This window comes from Mesoplodon mirus, assembly GCF_964341445.2.
Source record: "Mesoplodon mirus genome assembly, chromosome: 18".
NCBI lineage: Eukaryota > Metazoa > Chordata > Mammalia > Artiodactyla > Ziphiidae > Mesoplodon > Mesoplodon mirus.
The window spans coordinates 27,261,687-27,278,946 of NC_138994.1; the positions used below are offsets into that span (position 1 = coordinate 27,261,687).

Below are 17,260 nucleotides of genomic sequence, written 5' to 3' on the forward strand. Positions count from 1 at the left end.
TACTGATATATGCATCTTCCACTATATTTGTAGATTTGTCTCTACCTTCTTGCAATTCTGTCCATGGGTTTGCTTTCTATATTTTGAGGCTATGTGTATTAGGCACACACAAATTCAGAACTGTTATGTCTTCTTGGTGAATGAAGCATTCCATCATTATGAAGCATCCCTCTTTACTTCCAGTCATGCTTTTTTGCCATAATGCCTACCTTCTTTTGGTAGTTTTTGCATGGTTTGTCTTTTTAAATTTTTGTTCTTCTTTCAAAAATTGTGGTACAATGCACAATTTACTGTCTTAACCATTAAACTTTTTAAAAATTGTGGTAAAAACTCTGTTAACATGAAGTTTACCATTTTAGTCATTTTAAAGTGTACAGTAAAGTACATTTACATTGTTCTGCAATTAATCTCCAGAGGTCTTTTCATCTTACCACACTGAAGACGCTATATGTGTATCCAGTTAACAATTCCCCATCCTTCCTTCCTACCCCCTGCTTGGCAATCACCCTTCCTACTCTCGAAGAATTTGTCTACTCTAGATGCCCTCATACAAATACAATCAGACAGTGATTTGTTTCTTGCTGCTGGTTTATTCCACATAGCACAATGTTGTCAAGGTTCATCCATGTTGTAGCATGTGTAGCATTTCCTCCCTTTTGAAGGCTGAGTAATATTCCATGGTGTGTATATACCACAATAAAAAAAAAACTATTCATCTGTTGATGGACGCTTGGGTTCCTCCCACCTTTTTGTGATTGTGAATAATGCTGCTATGAACATGAGTGTTTAATATCTGTTTGAGTCCTTGCTTTCAATTCTTTTGGTTATATACCCAGAAGTGGAAGTGCTGGGTTATATGGTCATTGTTTAATTTTTTGAGAAACTGCCATAATGTTTTCCATAGTGGTCACACCATTTTACATTCCTACCAGCAATGGACAAGTATTTTAATTTCACTACATCTTTGCCAACGCTTGTTATTTTCTGTTTTTTGTTTTGGTTTTGATAACAGTTGTCTAAATGTGTGCGAGGTGATACTTACTCTGGACTTAAGTTGCTGTCAAAAGCAAAGGACCTTAGGGCACAAGGACCCCAAATCTTAGAATCACCTCCCTGTTCTGTCTACCCCTGATAGTTTTCACTCTTATTAACCTACCAGATGTTTCCAAGCAGATGTTTTGAGGAATACATTGTCTATTTTGTTTTAGTAGTCCTTAGTGGGGGGGGGGGTTAGTCTGAATTATCTGGACCACCATCACTTCTTTTCTGTATTTCAAGAAGAAATGAAGTGGGCCTTAAAGGTAGAAGGAGAGTAGGAGTCCATGGATTTAATATTTCTTTATTTTTTAACCCATGTTATTTCCCACGTCTATATTTTAAGTAACCTGGAGTAGATATCCTGGCTGAGTACTCGCAGTAGCTCACATTAACAGGCAGTGAATTTTTTTTTTAGATTAAGTGGGAATAAAAAGAGAAGAAAATCCATGGAAGAAAAAGGAGTGGAAGAAGAAAGGGAGAGAGAAGGAGGACCTAGAGGGATAGAGATGGAGAAGGCAGAAAAGCGGGAAAAAGAAAAGAGAAAGATGAAGCGGGGAGAACAGAATTAAAGGAAGCTCCATTTAGTTTTACCAAGACCTGTAGCCAGCGCTTCTGTAGAAATCCAGAGTTACTACCTGCTTAACAAGCAAACAAACAAAAAATTCCTTTCACATTGTCCTTTCCTTGCCAACCATTCACTTATTTTCATGACTGGTCGTGGAAAAAGGAAACTAATTCATTCACTCAACAAACATTTATTAGGTACCCACTATATGCCAAGCTCTGTTCTGGGCACTGAGGAGAAACAAATGAACAAAACCTACACAAGCCCTTGCCCTCACTGAACTTCTGTTCTAGTGGGCCACTGTACCCAAGGTACAGTGATTGAGGTGCTAAATGCTGTAACAAACAGATCACAACTTCTCAGCAGGTTAACATAATAAAGGTCTGTTGTCTGCTCAGCTGAGAGTCCTTGCATGTATTTTTGGTCATGCAGATCTGCCCTGCTCATTCAGAGTCACACTTCTGCTTCACGTCTATTGGCAAGAACTAGTCACATGGCCCCAAAGGCAAGGGCATGGCTGGGAAATGTAGTTCCCAGTAACAAACACAAGTCTTTGGTGATCAGCAAACTGATTCTTCACATGGAAAGATACAGACAAGAAACTGAATAACAAATTATTTATTACTTTCGGAGGTGATAAATGCTATGGGAAAAATGCAGGAAAGAAATAGAGTGTCTGGGAGGGGGGGGAGTATTGAAAATTTAAATAGACTGGTGAGAGACGGACTCACTGGGCTGAGCAAAGCTTGAAGGAAGCAGAGGCGTGAGCCATGTGAATATAGGGGAGATGGTGTGACTGGAAGAGGAAACACTCAAAAAGGAGCCCATTATGGCTGAAACAGAGCCAGCGGAGAGAGGCAGGAGATGAGCTCAAACAAATCAGAGGCAAATCGTGTGGGACTCTAGATTTATCCTCTGAATGAGACGAGAAGAATCAGATGGGTGTGAGCAGAGGAGAGCTGGGATTTGATCTGCACTTTATCGAGACCAGTGTGGTGGCTACGTTGGGAATACACTGAATGGGGGCAAAGGGAAGGAGATAAAAGTGCATGGGACCAGAGTGGCAACAATGGAGGTGATGAGAGATGTAGATTGCTAGATACAATTTGAAGGCAAAGCAGGATTTGTAGATGGATTGAAGATGGAGTTTGAGAGAAAGACAGGAGTGACTGTGGCCTGAGCAATTAAGAGATGGAGCTAGGGAAGACCATGGTGGAGCACGTTTGTGGGGGGAACTCAAGAACTCACCTCTAGACATGTTGAGCTTGCGACGTCCATGAGAGTTTCATGTGGAGACGCTAAGAAGCTGCTGGACTAGGGTCTGAAGCTCAGGAGAAAGCCCTGGGCTTGAGCTACAGGTTTAGAGTCCTTTCTCAGGGTAAAGACGCTACTCAAAGCCTTGAGACCGAAAGAGAAGGGCAGGCAGTGTAGTTGAAAAAGAGAGACCCAAGGACTGAGCCTTAGGTCTGGACAGAATAAGATGTGGCCATTGCTGGGGATGGGGAGAAAAAAAGTGAGGGAAGGAAGCGGGCGTGAGTGGGGAATTATTTGGGGCTGTGGTTCATCAGATCAGAATCAGAATGGAGCACCATTAATGGTGACCAAGGGGTCTGTTTCCCCCCAACTCCACTCCTACCTGCCTGCCTCTAGCTGTGTACAATCCCAGTGGTCTGATGATGGGCAGGGCCGTCAGCTGCTCATTCCATGCTTCTGCACTCTTTCACCACCACCCCTCGCTCTCATAAAGGTTTGGTCATTCATTCAACAAATCTTTGCTGAATGCCTATATATGTGCCAGGCCCTGAGTGAACAAGCTAGACAAGGCCTGTGCCCTTCTGGAGCTTATACTCCATAAGGGGGCTGGGGCAGATAATAAACAAGCAACAAATAGACAAACAAGAACATTCCTAATCCAGGGTAAAAGAATAGAGAATGCCCTGCTTTGGTGCAGGGGATCATGAAAATTCTCTTCCAGGAGGGGACATCCGAGCTGAGACCTGAGCGCTAAAAGGATGATGGCCATCAGATCTGGGGGTCAAGGATCTGGCTGGAGGGAGGCTTGCAGTGCTGCAGGGGAATGTTGAAGGCCAGTGTGCTGATCATGGTGAGGAGCCCCCTCACATGGGACCTTGGAGGCTATGGTTAGGAATTCGGTTTTATTCTAAGTGTGACGAGGACACCTCCCGTGGGTTTAAGCAGAGGACTCACGTGACAACATTTCACAGACCTCACTGGGTTGGTCAGATGGAGAGCAGACAGTAGGGGGCAGAGTGGAGGCAGCGAAAGGATTTAGGAGGGTTTTCGAGCTGAGGCCACAGGTGGCATCTTGCACTAGGATGGGCCAGGATGCACGTTGTCTTGAACGAACGGGTGGGTCAGGCAGTCATACATATATCAAGCTCTTCTCTGGGTCCAGGCCTATGCAAGGCCAAGAAAAGCACCTCCTAAAGAAACATGAGCGAGGTACAGTCCTTGCCCTCAGCTTACTGAAAGCTGAATTACAGGAAACTCAGACCACACATATTAAGGTGCCGGGTAAACACAAAGCAACCAGTAAGTCAGTGCATAGGAGAGGCTGACTAGGTGCAGAAGGGGGACTGGAAACAGTAACTGGCTACCGCGTAAAGGGGAGACTTTGGAGCCTTCTCCAGACGGGCGGGGCGGCTCATTTTCCAGCGGGCAGTGGCAGAGGGTCGCGAGCAGCGCTGCCTCCCTGCCCCCAGCCCACGGCCCCGCGTGGCGGCGGGGCCTGGATTGTCCAAGAAATTGGCTCCGGGCTCCAGTTTCCCAACTCACTCGGAGCTCAGAGAAGCGGTGACAAAGGCGAGGGCCCTCCCGACACGCCGCGTTCTCAGCCGGCCTGCAGTGACTCACCACCTCGCTCCCTCCCTCACCGCTGACCCCGGGCCAATCCCTTAAGGAGTCTACACCCCACTCTTCTCACTTGGCCGGGACAATTGCCTGGTGGAGTTTTTAGCTCCCCGGGGGCAGGGCTTTTGTCAGCAACCGTCCAGGTTCCTCGAGAGAGGCTTCTCCTAGGGGCTGGTGGAGCGTAAAACCTTTGGGTGGACCCGAAGGCCCCAGGCCCTCCCCGTGCACCGAAGGAGGGCTTTAATGCCTGTGCATTCTTCTAATTTCAGAGCCTTTCAACAGCATTTTATACCGAATACAATTTCGCAAGTCTTGGTGTCCTGGAGGAATTTTCCCTTGGACACCTCTTGGTCAAAATTTGCTAGGGGAAAACAAAAAAGCAACCAGAGTAGGCCCCCAAAGTCTGCAAAGCAGAGACCAGTGGCAATGGGAGGTGAGAGTGCGGCGGACTGACCAACGGGCCCCGGGGCAAGGGGACCACCGCGCGAGGGCGCGGGCCGAAGCTCTACTCGCCCGCGCAACCGAAAGCGGGCGGCGAGTATCGCGAGAGCGCTCAGCTCCCCTGCAGCGAGCCCTCGGGCAGGAGCAGAGGCCCAGGCGGCGGGCGTGGGCTGCGGGGACGCTCGCCTGGTTCTCCGGCTGGCATCTCGGCGCCCCTACTTCCAGCGCGCCCCGTCGCAGCCAGGCGACCTGAGCGTCCCCCAACCAGCCTTGGGCCGGAGTGCTGCCCGCAGTCCTCCGCTCGCCCGGCCGCCGGCGCTCGCCGCCCGGCTGGGACCCGGCAGGTGGACTGCGGCGGGCGCACCCTCCTTCCGGCCCCGGCCCCTCCCTCGAGCCCTGGCGCGCCTCTGCTCCCCGGCCAGAGCTCGCCATCTGCGCCCCCGAGTTACCTGCCTCGGGAAGTCCCAGTTCGCAAGCAGCCGGGACTGTAAAAGGGTGGATTCGGCAGAGCCCAAAACCACATTTCTAGGGGAGGGGTGGGGTCCCCATCTAGAGGGTCGCAGATCGCATTACCGGCCGAGGGGAGGAGACAGCGGAAGGGAGAGTCAACAGAGGTAAAAGTTGCTTTTCGCTTACTACTCCCCCTCCCCCTCCCTTACGCGCTGCGATGCCGGTAGGCTCGGGGACACAGTGTCCGCCCCGGAACGGTTTGGCAGGACAGAGGTATCTTTCCATACGCGGATGCTGCAGTCAGAGCGCCGCTTGGCCTGCAGGGCTGCCGGGCTCCGGGGCCCCGAGGGCGACCCCCGTCTGCCCGGGGGCGGGAAGCAGAAGCCCGCCTCCGGGCACCGAAGATCTAGAGCAATAACAGACGCATAAATAAACCAATGAGCGGCTCTTTGCTGCCAGCAGCAGGGAAACCTCGGGCTGATTAAATGCAGACGCGGGGTGTCTTCCAGGACAGGAGGGCGGCGGGGTAGAGGGAACCGGCGTGGAGGCGAAGGGTGGGGGGAAGGGAGGCCGGGGCAGGAGCGACGGGAAAGACCCAAAGCCACGTTTTTGTTTTTGTTTTTTTTTTTGCTGTACGCGGGCCTCTCACTGCTGTGGCCTCTCCCGTTGCGGAGCACAGGCTCCGGACGCACAGGCCCAGCGGCCATGGCTCACGGGCCCAGCCGCTCCGCGGCACATGGGATCCTCCCAGACCGGGGCACGAACCCGTATCCCCTGCATCGGCAGGCGGACTCTCAACCACTGCGCCACCAGGGAGGCCCCAAAGCCACGTTTTTAAACATGGCGTGGGGGGGGGCGGTTTTAAAGGCAACCAGTACGGGGGAGGAGGGGACCGGTCTGCGGGCCTCTGGACCTTTTTTAATACATATTACTTTGAATACATATTACCATGTGAAGTGTTAGTATTCACTTCAAAGTGAAGTTGGTGGTTGGCCACCGAACAGGTTGTCACACGAAGCATTCTAAAATGGGAAATGCCATAGTACTGAAGTTTGTGGTGAAGCGAGGGTCTGTGTCTTTGAACACATCGCTTTTTTAGTCTGCCCTTTTGGCTGGGAAGCTGGGACACTATTTTTAGGTAAGGCGGGAGTTTTGGGGAGTCAGTAAGTGCCTCTCTATCAGCTGGTGTGCTTGATTTTTGCAGTTGTTAGCAAGAAGTTTCATTTCTAATACCATAAGTATTCAATCTACATTGTTTTAAAGTCTGTATACATTTATGGACAGTCCAGTGTTTTACTGGAGCAGGGAGTGATGCCAAAATAACAGGGGAAATCATTTCTACTTGCAAAGGACCTTGTGTAGTTTAAAACTATAGAGCATATTCATGAAAGGCTAAGAATATTGCAGAGGGACCTACAACTAAGTAGACCAGATCTTACACATGCACTTTTGTCCTCTGTTTAAGAAGTAGGCATGGTATTGATATTAAATGCAAATTAGTCTATAATTATCTGTCAGACTCTATTTAAGATTCTAAATACAGGCCCAGCACAAGAAGTAAGGCCCTTTGCCTGTTGTTTTAAATGCTTAACAGTTTGAAATGCCTAGTAGACTTGGGGCCAAGTTTATCAACTTGTCGATAAACAAGAGATGGGGAGGAGCTACTTAAAAATTATAAACAAAGTGTTATGGCTGTTTATTTCCATAAACTTAGATAAGTATACATGCAAATATAATTTGATTTCTAAATAATAGTTTGAATTGTTTTCTAGGAGAGAAGTATGATATGTGTGGAGAGTGTGGCCGCAGCAGCTTGTAGTTCATTTAAATTGCTGGGTGTAGTCAGGATGACTTCGGTAGCACTGGCTAGGAGCCACATAAAACTTAGTGGTCTGTCACTTCACCGGTGGCTGAGATTATACTTTTGAGCTATCCTGAATTTAATAAGGTTAATATTCCTCTTTCAAAAATAAATAGTAGATATAACATGAAGATTTTTAATTTATATGTATATATATGTGTGTACATATATATTTATATATGTATCTATCTTTATTTTAAAAGCTACCAATTGTCTAAAGCAAATTGAACGTTTTTCAGCATACTACTAAAGAGTCATACCAACTTGTTTACTGGTGTAAATTGTACTGGGTCAGTTTCTCCAAGGGCAGGAAGTTGTCTGGTAAAGCCAGAATTTGTTTTTTTTGTTTTGTTTTTTTTGCGGTAGGCAGGCCTCTCACTGCTGTGGCCTCTCCCGTTGTGGAGCACAGGCTCCGGACGCGCAGGCTCAGCGGCCATGGCTCACGGGCCCAGCCGCTCCGCGGCATGTGGGATCTTCCCGGACCGGGGTACGAACCCGTGTCCCCTGCATCAGCAGGCGGACTCTCAACCACTGCGCCACCAGAGAAGCCCCTAAAGCCAGAATTTGTGTGTTCAACTTGTTTTGACCCCCAGAAACCCTGATTCATCATTAGGTTCTTCAAAGAATGCAGGCACATTTTTTTGAGTAAACCATTGTGACGTGTGAATGTTTGTGATTTTTGTTATTTCTGTGCCATATTTTAGGTGTTCTCGGAACATCTGAATTTGCCTTTTTGCTTTCTTCTGTCGATATTCTCCTAGTGGTGAAAATAATCCTGTGAGGCGAGCTTCCTTTCAGTAGGCAATATGTGTAACTAATATAGTTTAAAAACTTATTTATTTTTATGTAAAACTGATGCATGCTATGGTCAACAAATCCAAGCAGTGCTAAGTGTATATAGGAAAAAAGATAAAAAGCCTCTGCTCTCCTTCCTCCATCGTTAGCCATGTCCCCCTAATCTGACCGTAGAAAGCAGTTGGTGTTACTTGGTGTTTGGAAGACCTCTCTTGACTCGGTGCGCGGGCAGTAGTGAAAGCAGAGGGAGAAGTCATGGAAGGCATGGCCACGGAACCCGTTTAGATGTTAGGCAGGTATTCCACCCTTATTTCCTGTGATGTTAATTAATATTGATCATCTTAAACTTCCATTAGTTTAAGATAACTGTAATTGAATTGTTAGTGAAACACTCAAACAGTTAATTGCATTGTCAGGTTGGTAAAGTTTTGATTTGTTGATCTTGTAAGGAAATAAATGTTTGGAAATTGAATTCACGTAACCTTAGGGCTGGGAGTAATGTTGGTAATTATCATCTGTGGAATTTTATGATGAGATGCACAGTATACTTACTCTAGGCTTTTTATAACTCATTATGTTTCCTTTAGTTTTCAGAACAACTCCAAGATAGCTGTTATTTCTGCTTTGCAGAGGAGATTTAGGTTAAATGTGAATTAACGAACATAACGTCGCAAGACCAGTAAGTGGTGGTGCTGGCGCTGTGCCTTGGAAAGGGCGTTCTCTTTCCACTGCAGTATGCTCTGCTGCTTCTATCTAGTCTGTCTTATTTTCCAGATGAGGAAATTGAGGCCTGGAGAAGTCAGGTGACTTTCCCAAGGTCATACAGCTGATTAGTAGTAACATTAAACCAAACTTTTATCTCTGGACTCTTGGTCCTGGCTGGTTATGCTACATTTTACTGAAGTACTGTGGACCAAAGGACCATATGCTGTGACCACTGGATACAAATGCTTCAGAACTGATACATCAGCAGTGGTGTTTTCTAGTATGTATTCAAAGGTTCCTTCTCTCTCTTTCAGAAATTATAAAGAGCTCTGATGGGCTCTTTGGGTGATACCCAGTGCAGTGAACTGCAGGTGAGTAAGGTCTGGGAGAGCCTTATTTACAAAGCAAGGACTTGGTAATGCCTGAGGAAAAGACCAAAGGGACTTAATCTAGAGGAGGGTGTCTGGTCAGCAAGATGAGCTGGGACAAGGTGGAGGAAGTAGGGCCCTGGTGCAGCAGCGGTGACCTGACTCAATTGGCTACTTCTGGGGCCGACTGGATGATGGTGAACCTACTCCAAACAGACTGCCTGATGCTTTGTCAGTTTGTTTGAAGAGAAGTGAGGGTAGGTTAATCTTCCACTTCTGTTTTGCATGAGTAACTGCACAGGGATTCAACCTATCTGCATATGATTGGCTCTTCAGAGGTCCTTCAGTTTTTGTGTCAACATTCTTGAGTGTTGACCGCCCAGTGCTCTGATGAACAGGTTAAGTGTTACATTGTCTGTTTTTCCTGTTATCTACTATGTGTGTATTGTCATGAATGACTATATATCTGCATTTCTGAGGATCTGGATACCAGGAACATACCAATGGAAACAGAAGGTTAAACTTTTTCCCTAATGGTTGTATTAGTCCTTCAAATTATTTGTTTATTGCTGAAATGCCCTAAGAATGACATTTTAGTCTTGAGTATTTATTATTTCACAGTAATTAATCTTCTTGGTCCATTATAGTATCTTGGCCATTCAGTATTAAACTAAGAAAATGGTAATACTACAGAAAAACAATTAGAAGACTGTTCTAATATTGTCCTTGTGGGGCATCAGTGCTAAAATTATTTTTTGATGTATTTTTAATGCTAGTCCCAGAGACTTTAATGAGACAATGCTATATACTTTTAGGGTTTATAATTAAACTTAGGCTTGGCTACTTATTGATTGCTAAAGTAAAACATTGTTGTAGGGGTTCTTTGTTTCTTGAGTTAGGGTAGTTTGCACGATTCATCCCCCACAGGTTCATGGGGATGATCAGAAGGCTAGCTGAGCTGGTTTCTTGGTCCTTGGAAAGCTGGGGTCTGGGTTGTCATAGGTCATTGTGATAAGAAGTACATGAGCGTTCTCAGTTAAGGCCAAAGTGAGCAATAAAAGAGAGGTGTGGACCTCTTCCTGAGACTATATCGAGTTTGCATCCTGGGACCCCTAAGTTTGCTCAGTATGGTAGAACTTTCTCTCTTAAATTATAAAATAATTTAAGAATTGTTATTAAGTAAATTGTTAAATATTTGGGTTACTACCCCTAAAACAGTTGATTTTATTTTTGGCATTCTGTTAAAAATATATATAGAGAGATATATATCTCTCTATATCTATCTATATATACATACACACACACATAGATTATTGTACTCCTTTTTAATTATAATGTATATAATTTGAATTTTTCCTACTTATTAGATTATGAAACATTTCCATGTTATAGTTGTCACAATTTTAATTGACATGATTACACTTTGAGAGGCTGCAAAATATTTCATCAAGTCATGCCGTCAATAATTTACTTAACTCTTTTTATGTTAGTTATTTATGTTGCTGGCTCGTTTTCAGTTAATACTTTAATGTACATTATTGTAGATATTATTGTACTTTTCTTCGGGCTCATTAGATCTCTAGGATAAATTTTTGAATGCATTATTGTGTTAAATGGTATGAATGTTTTTATGGTTTTTGATATATATATCGCCATCCTGTTTTTCAAGAATGTTATACCAGTTTGTACTACTAAGAGATATACAGATGTACCTGTTTCGCCATAACTGGATATAAATACATTTTTTCCTTAAAAGTTTTTGCTTATTTAATAGTGTAAATTGGCCTTTGTACTTCTTTGTTCTATAATGTTGAATTTTTCTCTTTGAGTCTCTTCATGGTGAATTGTTTGTTCATATCCTTTGCTATTTTAATCAGTAAACTATCGATGTGGGCTTTGGATGGTAAGGCAAGTATAACCAGCTAATAAACAGGTGATTATTAAAAAGATGATCAGAACCTGTTCGGGGAGAATGTTCAGAGAGAGTCTAGTCTGGATGGTAAGTTTTCTTGAGAACATAGTGGTTGAAGGGGAACGGGTGAGTTATTCCAAGGTTCAGCTCAGCACATGTTTAGTGCGCATCCATTGTGTACCACGTGTTGCATCCTCTTAGTGCTTCTCAAGTCATCGTGGCGTATACTTGGCTGAAGGAGGAGGCTGCTTGAGGCTGCTTGAGGCTTGACTTGTGGGACTTTGGCTGCTGAAGTCTCTTTGTGGAGGGCTGAGGGGATGACTGACTAGAACCTCTTTAGCTCATTCAGGGCATACCACAGTGCCACGGCACAGTCTTTGAGAAGCTCTGTTCTGAAGGATACAAAGACGAATAAAGCATCATTTCCTCTGACAAGGAGCGAATCATCTAGTAGAGAGAGTAGGGGCACCAAAACAAGAAAGGACTAATAGGAATTTGAAGGGTGCTGTAAGAGGGGTTCAGACAAGGTGCTTAGGGGTTCAGTGGAGGGAGTGATACTGCCCCCTTGCGGATGTAAGGGAACACTTCAACTGAGGAGGTGGCATTTAAATTGCACCATTAAATTGCACCACTTGCCCCAGGGCAAGAAGAGGGCATTCTGGAGGGAAGGGTAGCTCGAGCAAAGGCTGAGGGGTGGTGTTGGAAATGAGGTGGATGTCCGGAAACTGAGTATCCAAATTACCCGGACCCTGGGTTACATGAAAGAACATAGTGGACAGTGAGGCTGTTGAGAGGTCATGACTGGGTTTTGGAGAATGCATATGATGGATTGTGAGTGAGGAGAAACTAGAGACAGGGTTTTCAGTCGAGTTCATGGCACTACTCCAGGTGAGGGATGATGAGTGCCTGAGTTAGTGTGCTTGGGAATGAAAGGAGGTGGTGGAGTCAAGAGGTACTTTGGAGGTTGAACAGAGAGATGTGGTGACTGATTAGGTAGGAGGGGAAGGAACAGTCAGTTCTGTGTCTTAAGTCAGAGATGATGCTGAGGTATTTGTGGTTGGATGGCTGGCAGAATGGGACAGCAGGAATACAGAGGTCAGGAGGAAGAGCAGGTCTTAGGGGTTTAGAATAGAGAAAAGATGATTTTGGTTTTGTGTGTTGAGTTTAAGGAACTAGTAGAAAGGTGAAATCAGAATCTTAACCCTGGAAGGAACAGATGAGGAAGTTCAGGGCCCAGAGGAGCTAGAGGGACCAGTGAGGTCTCACAGTTAGATAAAGCAGAGTGAAGACTGAAGCTTCCTGATTCCCAGTGCAGCACTCTCTTCAGTGCCTCAGACTGAGAAACTTCTCTGCTGTGGTGTTTTCCTCGCACCCAGGTGTGCTCAATAGGAAGTTGGAAGTGGCAGAGCTTATGTTGGGAGTGAAGAGTTTATTTTTTAATTACATTTTTTTATTATGGAAAATTTCAGATGTATAGAAGTGGAAAGGGTATAATCAATCCCACTGTACCCATTGTTCAACTTTAATAGTTAGTGATGTTGTTTCCTCTGTTTCCTCCCTCTCCATCAATTCTATTGAAGCAAATCGGATAAAGTGTTTTGGTGAACTTGAACTCTGCGTATCTGTAGTTAAGGAGAATTGAACAGTTCAGTAGGGTATGTTCTGAGCTTTCTGGGTGGGGGTCTAGAGTGAACAGAAGTAGCATTAATTGCCAGGATTCCTGGGCAAGTCACTTACGTCTTCTGAGCCTTCGTTTGTCTGTGAGACGGAGGTAATAATGGCAGCGTCACAGAATCACCTGAGATAAGGTGTAGAAAACCCTCTGTGAACTGTGAGCCTGAAGTGTTATGCAGATTTTAGTTGTTGGTAATAACAGAAAGGTAGTGCTATTCCTTTGGGCTTCTGTGTTGCTGGCATTCAATACATTTTTATTATTCAACAAAGAATGATGTGAGGTACCTGAGGCTTCAACAGGGAACAAAACAGACAAAATCTCAGCTCTCCTGGAACTCATGTTCTAGGTCTGGAGTATAATAGGAAGCTACTACCTTCATAGTGATTAGTGTGGGCCAGACACTGTTCTAAGTGCTTTCATATTTTACCCTATTTAATTCTTGCAGTAATGCCTTGAAGTGTAGCCCTGTTACTATTCCCATTTTGCAGATTTGGAAATCAAAGCAGATTTTTAAGCAGATTGCCTCAGGTCACAATGCCGGGATTCAGATTCAGGCAGAGCTGGCTTCAAGCCTGTACTCTTACCCCTGTGCCATTAAAACGCTTTAGCTCATTCATGGCGTACTAGTGTTTGGTACAAATACAAAAGGTAGGCCCTGATTGAAATTATTCCTAAACAAGTAAGTGTTCTCTTCTTGAGGGAGAAAAAAAGACAAAACCAAATGAAAAAAATGGCAGTACACAGTTCTCTGTGGATGGGGGTATATTAGTATTCTTACACAGAAAAGAATGTTTCTTCCTAACTTTTTATAGGCTTCAGCAACTTTCTTGGATTCTTTAGATACAAATGGCCACCTCAGTGGAACGAAGTCATTTTCCTGCTGGTACTTGGGAAGAGTCTCTTCTTGAATGAATCTCCTTCTTGCTTACAATTCTTCTTTTTTCTCCTACTCCTCTCTTTCCTTACCTTGGGGCAGTTCCCTTCTCTGATTTCCCCTGTTGTCTGATCCTCCTTTTCCTCACAGCTGTGGTGTCCCTTCCCAGTGTCATCAGCTGCCCATGTTCTCAGGGATTTCCTTCCTTCTGCTTTTGCCTTCTCTTCCCTAGCCTGCCTCTGTCCGTCTTCTTGGGCCTTACCCTCTGTTGTGGCTCTTCTGAGTTTCTTCAGCGGGACTAACGTCAGGACCAATTTCCCGCCTCTGGCTCTGGCTCTGCCTTGCCAGCTCGTGGTTCTTCTTCCTGGGCAGGGAAGATGGGGAAATGGGCAGTGAGCATTCCTTAAGTTTGCATCAGGATTAGGACATGGGCCTCACTCCTTTTAAGGAGGGTTAGGAGGGTATTATGGCTTGCATACCTGTGGGGTTTTTTTTGAATATTGTTAAAATATACATAACATAAAATTTACCATTTTAATCATTTTAGCATACAATTCAGTGTCATTAAGTGCATTCACATTGTTGTACAACCATCACCACCATCCATCTCCAGAACTTCATCTTCCCAAATTGAAGTCTGTACTCATTAAACACTAACCCTCCATCCCCCTCTCCCTCAAGCACCTGGCAAACATCATTCTACTTTCTGTTTCTCAGAATTTGAATAGGGTCCATTCATACCATAGGTACCTCATGTAAGTGCACTGATACAATATTTGTCTTTTTGTGACTGGCTAATTTCACTTAGCCTGTCTTCAAGGTTCATCCATATTGTAGCACGTGGCAGCATTTTCTTCCTTTTTAAGGCTAAATACTATGCCATTGTATGTAAATACCACATTTTTAAAAATCCATACAGTTTTTGATAGACACTCAGGTTGCTTCCACCTTTTGGCTGTTGTGAATAATGTTGCTGTGAACTTGGGTGTATACATATCTGTTCAGGTCCCTACTTTCAGTTCTTTCAGGAAATACCCAGAAGAATTGTTAGATCATATGGTAATTCTGTGTTTAATTTTTTGAGGAATCCCCATATTGTATTCCATAGCAGTAGCACCGTTTGATGTCCACCAGAAATGTAAAAGGGTTCCAATTTCTCCACATCCTCGCAAACAGTTATTTTCTATTTTTTGGATAGTAGCCATCCTAATGGGTGTGAAATGATAATATATACTTGTTTTTAAAGGTGTTTTATGTAGAATAATAGAATTTCAGGACTGGAAATGGTATTAAAGATTTCTGGTTCAATTAGCTGTAGACAGCAACAAATGTTCTCATATGTCTTAGCATTTTCACTTCTTTCTCAGTTGGAGAAAGGCATTTTGGGCAGATGGGTCTCTACTGGATCTTCGGCTCAAGATGAACTATGTCTGACCCAGGCAGGGTACATGGAATGCAGCTTTGCCAGAGATCTGCTCTTCTCTTCTGCCAGTGACTCTCTTTCTTATACTTCTTTACAGTTTCCAACTGTGTCTTCTGGGTTATTTAATCTTCTTTCCAGCTTCATTAAGGGATAAGGTAATTGTATTCAAATAAACATTTTTATTTAAAAAAACTAGGTAAGTTAGCAATTAATGAGCCCAAGATCAGTATAAACTGCTCAGATGATTAAAAAGACTCTATTCAATATCAATTTGAAGGAAACCTAAATATTACTCCTGGATGTTAGCTATAATTCCTTACTATGGAAAATAAGTCACCCCTTTTCAATTTTTTTTTTTTTAATTTGGAGGAGATGAGTTAAGCAGCATAAAATAAAATATATTTTATATTTACGAGAAGATTATAACTTCTGGATTAGTTTGGGTTTTGAATCATTTTTAAGTTAAAGAAAACTGTTAGTTTAATTTATATTATGAAAATCTTTACGCCTACAGCAAAGTTGTAAGAATAGTATAATCAATACCCAATTGTTAGCGTTATGTCATAATTTGCCTTGTCTCCCTTTCTCTGTCAAATAGATAGAATTTTTTTTTTTCCTGAGCCAGCTGAAAGTAAGTGGCAGACATCTTACATGGCATTTCATTCATACTTCATCATGTGTCTCCTAAGAATGAGGACATATTTCTTCATAAACATAATACCATTATCACACCTAAGAAGATAATTCAGTAATACTAATAGTTATACTATCAGATATCAAGTCCATGTATAATTTTTCCTATTTCTTCCCAAAATATATTTTATTTCTTTAGTTTGTTTTTGACTCTTTAGTTTCTTTTTTTTAAATTAATTTATTTAATGTATTTATTTTTGGCTGCGTTGGGTCTTCGTTCCTGTGTGTGGGCTTTCTCTAGTTGCGGCGAGCAGGGGCTACTCTTCATTGCGGTGCACGCGCTTCTCACTGTGGTGGCTTCCCTTGTTGTGGAGCATGGGCTCTAGGCGTGTGGGCTTCAGCAGTTGTGGCGCACGGGCTTACTTGCTCTGCAGCATGTGGGATCTTCCCGGACCAGGGCTCAAACCCGTGTCCCCTGCACTGGCAGGCGGATTCTTTACCACTGCCCCACCAGTTCTTCTTTTATCAAAAAATTATGTCCTCATTTGTTTTTATGTGATGATGCCTTTATTTATTTATTTTTATTATTGTTTATTTTTGGCTGTGTTGGGTCTTTGTTGCTGCGCGCGGGCTTTCTCTAGTTGTGGCAAGTGGGGGCTACTCTTTATTGTGGTGCGCGGAATTCTCATTGTGGTGGCTTCTCTTGTTGCGGAGCACGGGCTCTAAGTGCGCGGGCTTCAGTAATTGCAGCACCCAGGCTCAGTAGTTGCGGCACACAGGCCCTAGAGTGTGTGGGCTTCAGTAGTTGCGGCGTGTGGCCTCAGTAGTTGTGGCTCGCAGGCTCTAGAGCACAGGCTCAGTAGTTGTGACATACGGGCTTAGTTGCTCTGCGGCATGTGGGATCTTCTCGGACCAGGGCTGGAACCCGTGTCTCCTGCATTGGGAGATGGATTCGTAACCACTGCACCACCAGGAAAGTCCCAGACGTTCCTTTTTTTAATGACAATTTTGAAGAGTCCTGGTTCATGTATTTCATAGACTGTCCCTCAACTTGGGTTTGTGTGATGTCCTCCTCATGACTGGAATGGAGTTAGGGTTTTGGGGAAGGAGATGTTTACTTTTAATATTTTGTTTCATCTCTCTCTCTTGGCTTTTTATATAAGATATTCAGTGCATATAGATATATATTTTAAAAAGCATGCTTGTAGACTATTATTTTATAATCTGCTTGCTATTTTGTAATCTGGTTGGGATGATGGTGGTATGCTTTTTTTTTTTTTTCCAGTACGCGGCCTTTCAATGTTGTGGCCTCTCCCGTTGCGGAGCACAGGCTCCGGACGTGCAGGTTTAGTGGCCATGGGTCACGGGCCTGGCCGCTCCGCGGCACGTGGGTTCTTCCCGGACCGGGGCACGAACCCGTGTCCCCTGCATCGGCAGGCGGACTCTCAACCACTGCGCCACCAGGGATGCCCATTTTTTATTTTTTTGCGGTACGCGGGCCTCTCACTGTTGTGGCCTCTCCTGTTGTGGAGCACAGGCGCCGGACGCACAGGCTCAACGGCCATGGCTCACAGGCCCAGCCGCTCCACGGCATGTGGGATCTTCCCGGACTGGGGCACGAACCCGTGTCCCCTGCATCGGCAGGCAGA

The 17,260-nt window shown here is 44.4% G+C and overlaps 1 protein-coding gene across 1 annotated transcript in view; it reads left to right on the plus strand.

The window, feature by feature from the left end:
• Nucleotides 1-5,582: 5,582 nt before the first annotated feature.
• Nucleotides 5,583-17,260, plus strand: part of LOC309793380 (RAD52 motif-containing protein 1-like) — a gene marked incomplete at its 5' end in the record, with an annotated part of 38,319 nt that continues 26,641 nt past the window's right edge. The window contains one exon of the mRNA XM_082603850.1: nucleotides 5,583-5,588. Within this exon, the coding sequence (XP_082459976.1) occupies nucleotides 5,583-5,588 (6 nt within the window). The remainder of the gene's footprint in view (nucleotides 5,589-17,260) is intronic.